Raw genomic sequence first — 16,616 nt, 5'->3', positions numbered from 1 at the left:
CGTTCAAGTTGGAAGGCGGTTGTTCAAAATTAGAGCCATCCGCCGAACCACTGTGGATGTTCCAGTGGAAACTATCTCAAAACGGGAAATTCAGCTAAATTGTTGCCTGAGATTACGAATGGTTGTTTCTATTCGTACACGCACCCAACCTTAATGGCAACAAAAATGAAACAAGAATTCCAAGGTGGCGTTTTCTCCATTGTCTATACCAATCAACACTTTTTACTAAATAATCCACGTGACTTTTTGATCATTAGCGCTTTTGACAAATTCGCCAAAACCGTAAAATTTTCGCTTCTTTTCTGCTCATTATTTCAGCACTTTTTTTATTTTTTTATTTTTCGCCTTTTCACACATAGAAGAAGGGTTATTGCAAACAGGGCAAATAAGCTTTCATTTTCCTTATCTATACTCGAGAGAGTCAAAAATCTCCGGTTTAAACCACTGAACCAGTGAGCTCACCATTGAGTTGATGTTATAAATACCTGTCCTTGAATCTTTGCTTACCGTCAATTTCGATCATCGCCACTGACCTACCGTCGACGATGAATAATTGCATTCCTCCACCTCTTGGATTATCGAGACCGAGCCGTGGGGATACTCGTTATCGCTTGGGTACGTTTGGCGTTCCTATAGTTGGGGTTGGGCCTTGGCCCTATTTTAGGCTAAAAAGTTAATTTTGTTCCTTTTTTTTTCTTTTTTTCTTTTTTTCTTTTCTTCTCCCAGTTGTCGTACAGCAACCGATAAGGGCCCGGTCTTGTGGATTTGGCGAGAAAGACAGACGCTTAGTAGATCCTCCTCCTATTTTACAACTTTTTGCTGAACAAGACACTGGCGAAATAGTCAAAGTCAAGTAAGTATATGACCTGATTTGCTAATATGATACTCTCCACCTTTTTTTCCTTCCCCCCTCCCCCCCTTTCCTTCCCCACCCCCTTTTTTTTCTGGACGCGTCTTTCTTTACGCCGTCACAATAGCCATTGTTGACCCATGGCTTATATTATCTTTTCCATTGTCTTTCTTTTGTGATTTTGATTAAAGCCATCTATACTAACATGGTGCTCTTTTTTTCCGGCCCAGGGCTTCTGAATCCATGTTATTCTTAGTGCAATGCGAATTATATTGTGAACGACAAATCGAGAATCGGACAGTAGTATATACACCTGGTTGTGTTCCACCTTCGGAATCCAGTGGTTCACTCAAAGGCGTCATTTCACTCCGCAAACCACAATACGTACGAAACTTGACGGGCTCGGTGATTTCCAATGCGTATCATCTGTTCAACGAGAAGAACGAAATGGGAGTTTATTTCATATTTCACGACTTATCTGTTCGTACCGAAGGCCGATTTACATTAAAGTTCATGTTCATCGATTTAGCAGCAGGGTAAGTGTCTGGAAACGTCGAGAAAACAGCTATAGTGGATTTTCCGCTTTCCTGAAATGTCCATGGTTCAAACTCAATTTCATGTATCACCTATTGATCGTATCACCCTAGCGAACCGTTGACCATGAGTACCCAGGTCCAAACTGAAGTCTGCTCGGATATCTTTGTTGTTTACTCTGCAAAAAAGGTAGGTCTTGTTAAAACCTTGACCACACGTTATCCCAATGCGCACTTATTCATTCACCCTTATTTCCCGTTGTCCAGTTTCCCGGTATGACAGGTAATGAATTTCATCCAGATTAGTAACAAATGAAAAAAAAAAAGACTCAAATTGTTCCTTCCTTTTTTCCAAACAGAATCCACGGAATTATCAAAATGTTTCGCACGGCAAGGGATTAAGATTGCTATTCGGAAAGAGTCGTCGTATAAGCGATCGGCCGATAGATATTATCAAATGCCAGTGAAAGTAGCACAAAAGTCAAAGGACGATAAAAACGACGACGATCGGAGCGAAGAAATAGAAGACCGATTCTACACGTCAGCATATCCTTCCTCTTCATCCTCCTCGTCTGTCCCACCATCCTCCTCTTCCAGCATGCCCTACACACGCCTGTCCATTGCCAATGTTCTCTCGCCTGTCGACGACGAGTAATATACCAGCCAGTCGCCCACCTACATTCACATCCCCGGGATCTGATGATGCTTTTTTATCTTTTCCTCCCTGTTTTCATTATTATTATTATTATTATTTGTGCTTCTATCATATTTCATGCCTTCGTCTTACTTCTTTCATTGCAATTACAGAAAAAAATTCACTTCGTTTTGATGCCCAATGTACATATTGTTTTACAAAGAAAAAAAAAGAAAATCATATTTATAATTGTTACTATGCTCATTGATCCAGGAACCCGATCATTCACACTTATTTTATTTTAAATGAATGCCTATCTTTTTTTTCTTTTTCTTTTTCTTTTTCAGAAGCATGTTGAAATGTTTATACAAATTGCATTGAATGATAAAAAGTAATCTATTTGCGACGAATGGTTTTGAGGGGATCATGTCTTTGTTTTTTGCCACCGTGACGATGGTGACCTTGCTGGTTCCGTCGTCGTTTCTTATCACTGTGGAAGGGGACATCGACTCCACTGGATTCGACCGGATTCACGGGCATGGTCACGCGTGGCATCAAGTAAGATGGAATATGTTTCAGGTGTTCCTGAATACGAGTGGGCTGCAATGCTTGGTCATGACGAAGGAAATCCAAATCTTTCGGCTTATCTTCAAAATGGGACTAGAACGAACATGAAGGATGAGTTTCAATGCAACGGCAACATGGGCATAAACATCAATCGCATTTCTTTTCTTTTTTTACCTTTAACTTTTCAGAATTCAGGATTTCCCGTTTAATTTCTGTGATACGGGCTTCTTTGACAGCCATTTTGGTCACCGCTTTGAGAGCATCCTGGACTCGATATCGGAAACCGTCCACGACCTTTTTATCGTAAGTGTAAGACTTGATCTCGGCGTTCTTGGCCTTTTGTTGCTTCTCTACGCGCTCAAACACGGCGACATCGTTGACGCCCTTCACACGAGCCACTTCTCTGTGATGCACTGAATCATCCTTGTCCACCACAAAACTTAAACTCATACCACGCTGGCCTCCACGTGCTGTGCGACCAACCCGATGAGTGTACGCTTTGACCGACGTGGGGAAATCGAAATTCATGACAGCCGTCACACCTTGGAAATCCACACCGCGGGAAACACCATACTCCTTATCCTTGTGGAACTTTTGTTGTTTCTTTTTTATCTTTGTACCTACACGAAAATGGTGAGTTTCGCGCTAGAAAAAAAAAAAAAGAAGCAATATTGACTGTGTATACGCTCGTTACCTTTACCAGTCTCCTCTTCCGTCTTTGATTCATCATCCTGCTCTTCTACATTTGGCTCCTCATTGTTCTCCTCGTCGTCTTCACCCTTCAGTTCCGACTCATCCGTCGCAATTAAGTAATCGTAGATACCACGGTTAAATTCTTCCACAATATGATATCGAGAATTCAACGGTAATTCCGAATTCAAAACGCACGATTTGATGGAAAATTGTTCCAAAAACAGCTTCAACTTGTAGCATCGATCGATATCATTCACAAACAAAATGATCTTGCCGCGAATCAGTCGTAATTTGATGGTGACAAACGTGTAAAGGAATTTCTCGAATTCAGTGCATCTGGACGCGCAGAAGAAAGTGTCACTGTTAAAAACCTTGGCATAGAGGAGGATGAATTATTTGTTTGCTTACCTAACAGCATACTGTGTTAAATGTTCTGATTCGTCTTCTTCTTCTTCCAATCTCAAAATCGCTGGCTGTCGGAGTACGAGTTGCTTCAACTCTTCAATATCCTAAGACAACCTCTGGGTAAGCAATGACTCCCTTTTTTTTGATTCAATAGAATCAAGCTGTATCAAGTTTACCTTTGTAAATGTGGCAGACATGAGGAAACTCTGGAAGATTTTTGGGAGATGGGTCAACACCTTGCGCAAATCTTCTTCATAACCAAACGACAACACCAAATCGGCTTCATCAATGACCAAATTCTGCAAGGACTCACGAAGCACCATATTCTGTTCCATTTCTCGTTAGTACTCTTACACTAACAGAAAGCTGTGCTGTAGGCTGGAAATGGAACTTACTCCTGATTCAAGATGGATTAAAGCTTTGCTGGGGGTAGCTACGACAATGTCCGGCTTTTCCGCCAACATGGGTCGTTGTAACTGCGGCGAGACTTGGCCGGCCAAATTGACGACTTTCACTATTTCTTTCGCATAGACCAAGAGTTTTTTCAGATGTGTAGTGACTTGCTCAGCGAGTTCGCGGGTAGGAACAAGAATGAGCGCTTTGATCGATGGATCCGTTTCGCCATTCTATCGATCGAAAATGCACAACAGAATGAGTTAAAACTATCCTTCTTCATTTGTTCTTTCCTCGGACAGGACAATATTCGTTGAACTTACCTCGTTGGCTGCTAGGATCTTTTGTACAATGGGTAATGTGTAGGCGGCGGTTTTGCCACTACCTGTCCGTGCACGAGCGAGAATATCTTTTCCGGCTAAAGCCAGGGGTATCGCCTTTGCTTGTACGAGTGTAGGATGAGTGAAGTTCAGCTGAGCCACGGCCCGGGCCAACCGAGGATCGAAATCAAACGAAGCAAATGTCTCTGATTGCTCTAGTAACTTCGCTTCAGCCATTGGAAATGAAAAGGTTGCCAAAATAGCTTTTTTTTTTCTCTCTGCTTGATTCACCCAATTTTCGTTGTAAAGCTTTCCGGTCCCAAAATTATGTCCGTGTGACTCGCTTTCGTGACCTGCGCCACTTTGCAGGAATTCGGGGATCCAAAAATATCTCTCCACCGCGAATAACTGACGATCTCTCCAGAAGCCAACGATCAAATTAACCATATTGCAAACATGGCTGGAAGTGATGAGAAAAACTCACTCTTACTTGAAGATTTCCGTCGGTTTACGTCTTGATTCAATTCTTTGAGGGTCAGACATAGACTTCTTCAATCATTTGAGTTTGTATGGCTTAAATTTGGATGCAATACTGTCAGTTTGGCTTGATTTCATACACGCTCAACTTAGCAACTACAAGCCGAGGAAATATTGAATGTCAGTGGATTGTGGTATAAACTATCTCCTCGCAAAAGTGGTCACTTCCAATCTTACAAAGCTATAGATTTTCTTTGCTGGCTAAATGACTTCAAGATTTGGAAATTAATTGGACAAGGAAATACCTCAGAACGACGTGAATACGATACATTAAAAAGCATACAGTGACCGATTTATTTTTTCTCTTGTAACCGCAACCTCAGATACTCTTACTTAAACTGCAACGTAGCAATTTTCTCTGCATTTATGCAAATAGGATAAAGATGTTCATATTCAAAATAAACGCACTGTAACCTTGTGGATAAACAGCGCTTTCTGTAATCCCCTTTATTGATTATGACAGGATAAAGGAGCTTAGGTGATAGAATGCGATTATCCGATACATAAGCCCTTTACTGACGATAACCGTGAATGACAGCAGAGGAATGGGTGGTCTGCTCATACGTCGAACCAGTGACAGTTGCGTTGTATTTCCGACGAAACATACCGAAAGCGTAGTTTGAGGATGTCAAGGAGCCGATGGTGATCACGAGAAAAAAGATCTAGTAGCCACAGACAACCGTTTAGTTTCAGGTTTTAATGAAATAATCACACAGGACCCAGTTACCATGGTTTTATACGAAATAGGTTCCACAAAGCTGTTGATGATTTCGGCAATGGTTTCGGCGGATACTTTGGCCCTGTAATAATAAATAAAAAAGAAAGGACATTCAATCTCACCGTGTAATCAAAAACCGCCTTGGAAAAACAAAAAACGAGCATCGTTGCAGATACATACCTTGCGACGATCATATGATCTCGATCCATGCATGCTTGCCATTTATTGCATGCTTCTTCCATATAAGGGACGCGGGTGGCTGGATCACAATGGTTACGGCGATATTCAGCAGCACATTGGGTTATACTTCGTAGGATTTCTAGATCCAAATAAAACCATGCTCTTTAGTATATCAAACCGCAGCAAACGGGAGGGAGCCCATCATAATCAAGTACCGTACCTGCTGATTGCTGTTGAGCTTTGATTTCAAAGTCCTTGCGAACGGTAAGAATGACTTTGAGCAAGACGTAAAGTATGGTGCTGATGATAACAAAGTTAAAGATGACTTGAAGGTAGGTTAAAAGGGTAAGCGAGATCTCACGGTGGCGTATATACAAGGGTCGTTCGATAATGGAGGAAGAGGAGGCATAATGTACATTGGATTTCGTGCTGACGGTTGGGGAAAGAGAAGTAGTGGGTGACAATGTCTGTGCAAAGGCAGTACGATGGATTGGCTGTGTTTGTAGTTTTAATCGTCGGCGGAATCGTTCAGTGAGTGTGAGTGCATTGTAGTAGACGCGCGAATGAGCAGAGGACTCTTTATGTTTCTTGTTAGAGGGTAGCGAGGGTATAAATTTGAATTTGTAGTCGGGAGGAATGAATATATTGGCCTCATCGTCGCAGGAACCTATGTAAACACACGACTCATTAATTTAGTGTGCTCTAGATTCAGTGTATTTTACTTTGTTTCCATACGTTTGATCCCTGTGATTGTTGCAGGACATGCATCGGACGTCTTCATTAAGGATGCTGCAGTGGTGCTTCCTTAGTTGTTGAGCGACACAAGCCGGGCAAATGCATGTTCGACAAAAGGTTCAAAATCGATATCACACTGTGACTCGCTTTCTGAGTAACCTGCGTTAATTGCACCACACTGTAAGATGGCATCGATTGTCAACTCGTTTAATGTCTGGCAAGCACACCTTGTCTGCATACGAAAAGAAGACTTGATTTTTTAGGTGGTATCCATGACTTGAGGCTGATTGCATAGTGGTGGTTTATAATGTTACATTTTAGAAATGCAGGACAAAAATGATGATAACATATGATAATCTGATAAGGCCCATAAACAGACGAACTGGTCTTGGTTTCAGACCACTATTTTATATCCAGCCACGGAACGAGTTGGCGATGATATGAATACGAGAAAAGATGTGCTCTTTACATCCGTGGTATTGAAGGAGGTGTTCCATGTTGAAGATATGCAGAAGGACGCAATTCAATGCATCATGCAAGTCAAGAAACTCTTGCTTGTCTTGCGCGCTGATACTGTTTCAACGAGCCTTCAAGCACATGCATGGTGTCAAATTTCCCAGTCAATTGATATTTCTACGAATGCCAGTAGCAATTGCAGACAATGAATCCTATCAGTGATACTGGTGGTTTCTGTTTTTTTGTTTATTGCTTGTTTGGCGTATTTGCTGGAAATGAGGGATGGAAATAGCGGGTATCGGTGGAAATTTAACACATCTCTTCCAATGCACAACAGATGCAAAGACCGGCCAAACTAACGGGTGAATAAAACAACAAGAAACGACAGTCGATTAAAACTCCACACATTAAACAATATGCCAAGAAGTCCAGGCGGAAAACTCACCATCCCCAACAACACGAGCTGTCGTCTTGTTTTTGTGGCTGTTGCTGGACATACACGGTGTGTGGAGGAGCGCTAATCAGATGATAAAGTTAATGACGACGTGTAAAAAAAAAAAGGGATGCGTGTTCAAGCATGGGCTCTGGCTCGATTCTTACGTTGGCTGATAATAACCGCCTTGGTTAGGGGGAGGAGCACCGTAACCGCCATAGCCCGCCGGTGGAGTGGGTGCACCATAGCCTCCATTTGGATCGGGAGGAGGTTGATAGTACTGGTTCTGAGGCGGAGGAGGATACGAATAATTATTGGACATGGAAAAGGAACGACCGGACGGGGAAACAAAAAAGAAGGGACCGTTTCTAAGGGACGACCAACGACAAAAAAAGAAAAAAAACGAGGCACCTTGGAAAAAAAAAATTTCGGCCTCTGGGCGTTGCGTGACGATCGCATCGGAAAAACATTCAGCCCTCGGCAGCTCGATGATCCCTCATGGAGGAAAAAGAATGAAAGGCACCGAGTTCCCAAATTGAGGATAGCACAAGGAAAAAATACAAAAAGCGCTTTTTCCGCTACATCAATGAACTAGCAGGAAAGAAAAAAATTGCTATAATTCACAGACACCCATTTTATTTTATTTCCTTTTTTTTCCTCTTGCTTCTTTTATTATTCTCTTTTTCTTCTTTCTCCTTTAGCTTTTGTCTCTTTTTTGTATTTGCCTCGTTTTCATTCTAGTTGCTTCGTGCGATTGTTCAGAAATGGGCTTCATGGAGATGGTGCGGCAACGCTACGATATGCGTAAAGTGGAACGGTACACGAAACGAAGACAGTCGCAAAGCCAGTTTCAATGTCATGACCGTAGTTACTATGAAGCGATATATCGGGATGGCGTGTATCTTGATCCATCGGATTTGGACACGGCACCTTCGTCTGGACAGAACACGACACGCTTATCCTACAAGCCTCAGCGTTGGTCACTTTCCGATGTTTTGAACAAGAAAAAACGCTCTACTAGCCTGGCGGCGGCTCAAATCAAAACCTCAGAAACATACACATTGGGCGGCCGACCTTGAACGGATCGTCGTCATTCTTCCTGGGTTATTGAAAAAACTTGATTTACCCTCACGATGAACCTGTAATCGAGGATTTTCCTTCTTTCTTTATGGGCTTCCCCCCGTCGATTTAACTGCATTTATTCATTATCATACTCAAGGCGAGAATCCAAACGAGATATTTCCAGGTTTCTTCTTTTTTTTTCTTCCTCTGGCCAGTTGGCTCTACGGATTGGGTCATCTGAAAAAAAAAAAAACGGGAACCCTAAATATCGATTTTCGCAGATAACTCTCGTGTGTACCATACATATTTTGTAAAAGAAGCACATAAAAACTATACGTAACACCAGAACTCCTTCCTTATCCTTACTTCTGCACCTGATAATTTTGCCCCTAAGAGAATCCACCTACAGAGGCTCCCACGCCTTCCGCGTAAACTGTGACAATTTGTTGAACATTTGGAAAAACTTTCCAGTGAGGTTTTGCTGTCAGGTTTCTTTCGATGCTTATCATCCTCATGTCTCTGTTTATTACAAAATAAACCCTTGCTCAAGAATATTCTAACAGGCGATTCAACCGGATTCCATTGGAGCGTAAACAACGCAATACAAATAAACACAATCCCAATAACGAGCGAACAAAAAATGGAATGGATCAATATCTCCGAATCCACGCGAACTGCAACCAATTGAGAACACAAAAATAAAAAGCTCAATGGACTGCATGCAAATAACACACGTATGGTAGTTCATATGATCAGCGGTGGTCAGTTGTAAATGGTAGATTGCTGAGAGCCTTACATCGATGCCCGTTTCCTAACCACTTGCACATGAAAAAAATTCAACCTCGGGAAAAGCAAAAAAATTAAATGACTTTTTACAATATAACCAGAATACTTCTACTTCTGTATCGTTAACTTGAACAGCGCTTACATAAAAATACGCTGCCAATGAGCTTCCTCAAGCAGATATAACGTGGAATAAGCAGAACTGGGTGCTTGTTGTACCTATTTCTATTTATTCAATGACACAAATGTTGTTCATGTTGGTAATGATGAGGCCACGGCGGAGATTGCGGCGAGGTGGGCCCAAGTCCTTTGAGCGACCCGATGCCGACTGGACAGTTAAATTTGATAGTTGCATTGAGCATGCCAATAAGTCACCAGTCAACTTTATGTGATGTGTTCATGCATATCTCGATGCTCATGTTACAGTTATCGATTTTTGGTCTTGCCGATGCATCAAATAAACAGTTTGGAAGAATCTATTGACTTTGTCTTCGCTTTTTACTGAAACCTTGCTTTGAGTATGAAGTGATGCTCTATGCTTCTAGATCCTTCTTTTGAAAACGGTTCATTTTTTGCCAGGCTTTAGGGTTGTCATGCGTGCTCCGAGTACCTTGGTTCGTGCGTATTTCCCCTTCATTCAGGAAAGGCGAAAGGGAGGAAACAAAAATTCATTCTGATGCTGTTGACGATCAATAGTCAAGTTGTGATTCTTTAGACAAGCGCCCTCGTACAAAGATCGACTCTTAAATAACCGTATGTTTGTAGGCATCATTCGATAATGTTTGCGTTACGCAATGGTCGGCACATTAAAGATGCAAAGTGCTAAGAAATTGATGATCACCACACCCGTTAAACACTGTGTCATGCCAATCAAAAATAACAAGCATTGTCCTTTGCCCCCATTGTAATTCTGAATCTCCGCGCCACCAAAAAAGAATGATAATGCTTGTATTGGTGTGATATTTTTTCATGAAACAATGAGAAATGAAAGAAATGCAGCAAGGTCTGTGTAACTCTTAGTTCCTCGGATAGCCGATCATCCATTGTTGGAAAACACCAATTTCCCATCTTCCAGTACAACCGCAACGGCCCATTTTATACGTTTACTATGTCTTTTTTTTGATAATGATAAGAATGTTATTGACCCATTCTTCATTTTGATGTTTCCAATAAATATACACATGATTGTAAATACAGTTGCAGGTGGAGCGGGGGGGGGAAGCAAACAAGGTTAACCGAGGGTGGCTTCCATGGCGTGTAGACGTTGGCGCATCTGATCGGTTCCTAGATTTTCCACCTAAAAACATATCATGGGTAAATGGGCCAAGTGAACAATATGTGTATAGCCTTCCTTACGTTACGTAGAACTGAAGGGTAAAGGTCCCAAGGAGGGGTGACATCTTGCGCCTCCTGTTGAATCATTTGACGCTGATGCTGCTGCGTCAATTGTTGCCAATTGATTTCCGCAAGAGCAAAGTGTCGTTCACGCCGTGAACCGGCAATATTCATTGCTGCAAAATTCATCTGACGGTCTTTTGTACGGACGGGTCGGATGGGACGATGAACATAGCCGTTTCCAAGTCGACGAGATAACGCTGGATACAAGTCGTAGCTGGGGACGGCTGACATATAATGAGTGTAATACGCCCGTGGCGTCGTTTCAAGATGGACAGAACGTGAATACGACATCGCAAAGAGTTGAATCTTGCTGAAGGAAGAAAGCTCAAAAAGAAAAAAAAAGGAAAGCCAACAATGACCAAAGCAAAATAAAATAATATTTTGCAGAAAGGGAAAAAAAAAGCGTTCACTCTGTGTGTGAAACGGTTTGGTGTGATTGAAGCAAGCGACGGGTTTTACCGGATGATTTTGAAATTCTGGGTTTGTTTATATGATGTATGAAGCAAAAGGGAAAAAAAAAAGAAACGAAGGAGGTAATTCTACGCACAACCTTTATCTCTTTGCAAAATAAAAAAAAAAGGGTTGGCTTGTCATGTATAATCACTGCATCATACGATCCGGTCATGTGCGTAATGCAGTTTCCTCCAATGAACATTGAGAAAAAAAAATTAATCAACAAAGATCCCCTTAATCAACTGTTGCTTTTTTTTGGAGAACATAATGTTAGATTTATACTCTAATAGATTGAGCGACGTCACTAAGAGACTATATATATACTATGATTGTTTGATCGCCTCTGCAGTAAACATGCCATTAACAAATGATCGATTATCTCTTCAGAGACAGGGACCATGTCTTATCCCATTTGTTTACAAACTAACTATTTTAGGTAATAGTTGCCCATCTGTAATAGTCAATGTGTGTCTCTGTGGATCGAAAAGTCATTTTAGACAATCCGCGTTGACTACAGTGTATCCGATGGGTTTTCACAAGTAACGCAAATCATGATATGACAACACACAGTCATTAGATACTCTTCATCAGATAGTTGTTGCAGCCGTTTCGTATCTTGTGATGATTTTGGGCAGCTTAAAAATTTTAAAAGCCATCTGGGCAATTTCCTGGATACAACTGGTGATGACTGACAGAAAATTGCATTTTTATTTTGATTATCGATCGTATGATGAATGTGCGTACAGTCGTCATTTGATGTTACATCATCCGTCTGAAGCTTTGATAAAGCGATGGAGTAAGCTTGTGGTTATGATGCGATCAAGCTGGACGATTTTCTTCTGCTCTCATTCGGGAAAACGTCCGCTGCTCTATTGTATAGACTCTAGGAAGTACCACCATCGCCCGGATACCTGCATTTACAGAATAAATATCCATTGTTCACCATTTGCCGAATTATTCAATGCCGTCATGGCACACACCGTCTAAAAACCTTATTTGCCTTATCTGCTAGGGCGCATACAATCAGAGTTTGGGCTGTGCAGAGCCAGTGAGTAAGCCCTGATGCTGAGCAAAAAGATTCTTTCAAAAATTGGCCAAAGTCTCGTATGCCGCAAAGCTTTTTCTTTGGATGAGAAAAGAAAAAGTTAAAAATGCTGGTTCACTATTCGTTGTTTTCAATCTGTCAAGTCCGGGAACAAATAGCCCGTGTCACCATTAAGCCTAGAAGCTTGCATCATTGGTATTGCGGTCTTCCACTCTTTACGCAAACCCCACATGTGTCGCTATGTCTACGGTCTTGCATCTGTGTCTCAAGAAATCGAACAGTTTCAGTTTACACAGGAAAACACACCATGATGTACCTACTATCTCGGTAGCTCATGCCATGTGAACCTTTCCCTCTTATCTAAATAACTATAGATGACGCTCGACAGTTGTAAACATAAATTCAGACTGATCCATCTCGTTTAATAAGCTCCAATTAAATTTTTCCATTCACCCAAGTATTCGTCATATAAATGCATCCCTTGACTCGCATTTCGTTTCTGTAACGCGCCCAGTTTCTGTACGGCCTTCCAGCGTAGCATGGGCCTCACGGCAAAGCTTAAATCTCTGATATAGCTAGAGACCATGTCTGTCAAAAAAAATCCTGATTATTAGCTCTTTTCTTGGTATACTGTCTACTGAGCCTTCCTACTGTTTATTTCAATGTCACTGTAGGAATTTCAAAATCACAAAAAAAATCGCAAATTATGACACAGACAAAAAAAGAGAAATGGCAATACGAGAAAAAGACATAAAAGAGCATAAACATCAAATGATGAGAGTAAATCAAACATAGACAAATAAAAGATAATCAATTCGCGATTTGGAAAATGACCAGATTAGGGAGAGAAGAAGACATAAAGAAAACAAGAGTCGTCAATAAAATTATAGCTTATACAGCTTAACTTTTTATCATTGAAAAACTTACCGTGACCTCTGGAGAGGGGCACACTCCCAGAAGTCCGCAACCCGGGGGAGGACGGCGATAACCGCCCAGGACGAGGCGAAGGAACAAAACCAAGAGAAAACCCCAGAGACGACAAACGGACCAAAAAAAAACAAAAAAACCAGACGTCCAACCAAAGGGATACAGGAGAGAACGCCAGAGAAAAAAAAGCCCGACCACAAGCACGACCACGCGGAAAAGGACACAAACGGGAGACAAGGTCAGGAAAAAAAAGTGTTCGGAAGGAACAAAGCAACGCCGAAGGGACAGGCAAGCAACGCGGACAACGAAGAAAAAAAACGAAAAACCTTCGTGACGGCGGCCACCAGCAAAAAGACATCTTCAACCGGACGGGACCAGAAAGAATGCGGAAAAAGGAAGGGTGCCTGCAAGCCCCATAGTGATTAGGGTGCCCATAGGTGCCGCATTGTAATAGATAAAGAAGGCGGTCAAACGTCGTATTAAATACTGTTTGTTATACATTTATTCATTTACAGGTTATCGAATATCTCATCTATAAATTTTGGAGTTGTTCGGATGGCCTTTTATTATTATGGACGCTGTCCATCGAAACATATCATTGCATTTTCGATTTTTTCCTATGGTGACTTTTGAACAGCCTTCCTATGTCAGCGATGTGTTCAAGGAATCGGAGACTTGAGGATGGAAAAGATTTGATACAGCATGAATTTCTGTTCGTTGTGTCTGCCAGCCAATCGGCGGTGTTTGATTGGTTGTGGCGTTTAACATGAAGCAGCATTTTGGGAAAAAAGAAATTTTTTTAAACTTTTTTGTCGTCTGATCAACAAGACATGGTCTCAGAAGACAGAAAGACAGAGGCTCCGAAAGGCCTTCTCGCCATGTTTGGTGGAGGAGGAAAAACGGCGGCACAATTACCATCGACGACTGCCGCCACCAAAAGTTTCTCATTCTCAACCAATGTGAAGTCTACGCCGATCGATCAAAAAGAATCAAGTGCAGGTGGCGGTGCTTGGCGAACGGCAGGACAACGGCGCTCGGGAAGATCATTGGCGTTGAAGGCGCGAATGCCCGGAAAGACGGTTTCTATCACTGCCAGCAAAGGTGCAGCCAATGGCATGGATAGTGACGACGATATCACCATGGGTGGCATGGGAAAGAAGAAGAATAAAAAGCGATTGTAAGTGGGCCGGCTCATCCCACATGAGCACGGTGGGCATTGATCATCACCTCTTTTGACCCTTTGTCTTTTGATAGCTCACCTTATGGCCGAAATCGACCCAAGAAAGCGGCTTCTGTTATGCAGACGGCACCTGAACAACGGGTGGATATTTTGGTAAGAGAGGCGCAGCACGTAACAAAAGAACGCAAACATGGTAACCAATTATATCGATGAAATCCTCAGATTCAAGGTTTTGCACCGGGTACTGAGAATGGCTTGATCCCATATTTGCAAATGAAATCCAAGAAACAGTGGAATCCCGTCGATGCCCGGGTCGAACCAGGCCAAATGCTCCTAACGGTCAGCGATCCCGCCATTGCCGGAACGATTACTCGCTTGGATGGTTACATTTTTGGATCCGAACAGTTATCCATTCGCTTATTCTCGGAAACCTCGGCGACCAACGATATGATGGCTGACGAGCCTAAAAAAGTGACCACCATCGATACCTTGCGGGCGTTTCTTCGATCTCGCTGGAACAGTGACATGAAATACTTGAATTTGGACGACATGGCCTCAGATCCGATCCTGAAAAAGGGCGGCATTCGTCCTCCAGGCGCGTCTGGTGCCACCGAAGTCGTGGGCCCAGCCATGATGAAATTAGCCGGTGAAATGTTTGAAGAGGTTACGACGATTTCCTTTGCTCGCAATCGATTGCGCAACGTTCAACCCATTTCAGTAATGACCCAGTATCTTCCCAATCTGCAGAATGTTTCGTTCCAAGACAATTTGATTGGAAAGTATGAAGGTATCGATGCGCTTAGTGGCACAGGCAAACTAAAGCATTTGCGTGAATTTGTGTTGCTCGGCAACCCTCTTCGAGAATCCGAAATTAAGCAACGGGGTAACGATCGCGCGTACATTCGAAACATGGTCAAACGATTTCCTACCATGGTGCTACTGGACGGTGTGCCTGCGGCTCTCACGGAAGAAGAAAGACAGAGTGTACAAAAGAGCGGCAAAGTCCTGCCGCTGGATACAAAATCTAATTTCTTTGACAATGAAGCCAGCCAATCGACGGGCTGGGATTTCCTCAACCGTTACTTCCAAGCCTTTGACTCGAATCGTGGGCCTTTGGCCGCTCTTTACGATGCCAATGCCATGTTCTCTGTTTCCACTCGCCTTAAATTACGCAAAGACAACAAAATCCGACGACGAGAAAAGAAGAAGATGATGGAAGATGAAGGTGAAAAAGTAACATGGACCACTATGGATCGCAATTTGGCCAAATCCAGCTCAAGTAAGTTATGAAAATGGGATCCCAGGGAAAAAGGTACAGTAGACTGACTTTTTCTCTCTTTCTTCTTGTTTCTGGGAACAGAGACACCGGGTAAACATTTGATATGTGGACCTGAAGCGATTGGTGACGCACTTGTGCGATTACCTGCAACGATCCACGATTTAAAGACGACCAAGGACTTTGTCATGGATGCGTATCAGCTACCTCTGGGTCTTTGCGTCCATTTGCACGGTGAATTCAAAGAAGGTACGCATATACTGTAACGACATGGAACAACCGTAGTGGTATTGACGATTTTCTATTTTCCACCATACTTGTTAGATGAAAACTCGGGTCCCCTGTCTTTTGATCGCACTTTTATTCTTCGTCCAGCTATTCCCGGTTCTCGGTAAGTGCTTGATGTCTTTCATTGTTACACATAATGAGTGTCTGAAAACTGATCCGTTTTTTCCAGTGCAATGGCCGAAGGATGGCCTTATATGATTCTGTCGGATATGCTTTGCGTACGTGATTATGTTGGCAATCAAGGTTTCCAACCTAATCAGCAAGCTACGACTAGCATCTTTGCCGCGTATCCATCTCTTCCTCAACCACCTGTAGGACAATAATAAGTTCATCAACATTTGCTGCATTTTCCCGCCTACAACATCCTCCGAAAAGCAAGTCACAAGAGGCAAAAAGCGAGGGTCGCTTTTTTATAGGTGCATCCGTGCGTAACACAAGCAATCATTTTCTTTTATACATTTTGAACCCTGACAATATTCCTCACTGATTTTTCCAAAGTAGTTTTAGATATCTCACATATTCTTTTCCTTGATTGACTGTTTAATTTATAAACGGTGTAAACTTTTTTTTTTACTATTTTTTTTGTTGCGGAAAATCATTTTATCACGATGGTGCCTGCACATAAACCGTTCTTCCGAGGTTGGGATGGAGCGGCCGTCGAAAGGCGACAGAACGTAATGTTCAAGTCATCTTCCTCTGGACTCCAATGTTGTAACACGAATTGCTTACGCAATGTGAGAATGCGGGGTA

At 42.3% G+C, this 16,616-nt stretch overlaps 7 protein-coding genes across 7 annotated transcripts; 3 read left to right on the top strand and 4 right to left on the bottom strand.

Moving 5' to 3' along the window:
- The first annotated feature begins 304 nt into the window (after window positions 1-304).
- BYT42DRAFT_555002 (velvet factor-domain-containing protein) lies at window positions 305-2,362 on the top strand. The gene is made up of 6 exons (XM_051566627.1): window positions 305-615; window positions 727-853; window positions 1,075-1,386; window positions 1,498-1,573; window positions 1,651-1,666; window positions 1,743-2,362. Exons 1-6 carry the CDS (start codon window positions 546-548, stop codon window positions 2,036-2,038), a joined length of 897 nt encoding a protein of 298 aa, XP_051426895.1. The 5' UTR covers window positions 305-545; the 3' UTR covers window positions 2,039-2,362.
- Window positions 2,278-4,671, bottom strand: BYT42DRAFT_526159 (P-loop containing nucleoside triphosphate hydrolase protein). The gene is made up of 7 exons (XM_051565346.1): window positions 4,399-4,671; window positions 4,078-4,308; window positions 3,859-4,008; window positions 3,686-3,786; window positions 3,279-3,613; window positions 2,759-3,204; window positions 2,278-2,677 (listed from the first exon to the last, which is right to left on the bottom strand). Exons 1-7 carry the CDS (start codon window positions 4,630-4,632, stop codon window positions 2,414-2,416), a joined length of 1,761 nt encoding a protein of 586 aa, XP_051426894.1. The 5' UTR covers window positions 4,633-4,671; the 3' UTR covers window positions 2,278-2,413.
- A 546-nt stretch (window positions 4,672-5,217) lies between these two features.
- Window positions 5,218-6,991, bottom strand: BYT42DRAFT_175700 (Di-sulfide bridge nucleocytoplasmic transport domain-containing protein). The gene is made up of 6 exons (XM_051562390.1): window positions 6,793-6,991; window positions 6,566-6,724; window positions 6,206-6,497; window positions 6,051-6,130; window positions 5,831-5,969; window positions 5,218-5,732 (listed from the first exon to the last, which is right to left on the bottom strand). The coding sequence occupies exons 2-6, from the start codon at window positions 6,609-6,611 to the stop codon at window positions 5,579-5,581; spliced, it is 711 nt and encodes a 236-aa protein (XP_051426893.1). The 5' UTR covers window positions 6,612-6,724; window positions 6,793-6,991; the 3' UTR covers window positions 5,218-5,578.
- A 471-nt stretch (window positions 6,992-7,462) lies between these two features.
- BYT42DRAFT_610221 (uncharacterized protein) lies at window positions 7,463-7,776 on the bottom strand (the record flags this gene model as incomplete). The annotated part of the gene is made up of 2 exons (XM_051571377.1): window positions 7,463-7,538; window positions 7,622-7,776. 2 exons carry the CDS (start codon window positions 7,774-7,776, stop codon window positions 7,463-7,465), a joined length of 231 nt encoding a protein of 76 aa, XP_051426892.1.
- Window positions 7,777-8,218: 442 nt separating this feature from the next.
- BYT42DRAFT_489559 (uncharacterized protein) lies at window positions 8,219-8,533 on the top strand (the record flags this gene model as incomplete). Its single annotated transcript, XM_051563946.1, has 1 exon — window positions 8,219-8,533. The coding sequence occupies one exon, from the start codon at window positions 8,219-8,221 to the stop codon at window positions 8,531-8,533; it is 315 nt and encodes a 104-aa protein (XP_051426891.1).
- A 1,669-nt stretch (window positions 8,534-10,202) lies between these two features.
- Window positions 10,203-11,241, bottom strand: BYT42DRAFT_554989 (uncharacterized protein). The gene is made up of 2 exons (XM_051566626.1): window positions 10,656-11,241; window positions 10,203-10,596 (listed from the first exon to the last, which is right to left on the bottom strand). The coding sequence occupies exons 1-2, from the start codon at window positions 10,986-10,988 to the stop codon at window positions 10,531-10,533; spliced, it is 399 nt and encodes a 132-aa protein (XP_051426890.1). The 5' UTR covers window positions 10,989-11,241; the 3' UTR covers window positions 10,203-10,530.
- Window positions 11,242-13,635: 2,394 nt separating this feature from the next.
- On the top strand, window positions 13,636-16,505 carry BYT42DRAFT_175572 (uncharacterized protein). The gene is made up of 6 exons (XM_051562389.1): window positions 13,636-14,299; window positions 14,377-14,455; window positions 14,525-15,581; window positions 15,663-15,827; window positions 15,903-15,969; window positions 16,036-16,505. The coding sequence occupies exons 1-6, from the start codon at window positions 13,953-13,955 to the stop codon at window positions 16,187-16,189; spliced, it is 1,869 nt and encodes a 622-aa protein (XP_051426889.1). The 5' UTR covers window positions 13,636-13,952; the 3' UTR covers window positions 16,190-16,505.
- Window positions 16,506-16,616: the final 111 nt, after the last annotated feature.

Source organism: Radiomyces spectabilis (assembly GCF_025331425.1).
Source record: "Radiomyces spectabilis strain NRRL 2753 chromosome Unknown BYT42scaffold_2, whole genome shotgun sequence".
Classification (NCBI taxonomy): Eukaryota; Fungi; Mucoromycota; class Mucoromycetes; order Mucorales; family Radiomycetaceae; genus Radiomyces; species Radiomyces spectabilis.
This window is presented reverse-complemented; position numbering and strand designations above follow the sequence as displayed.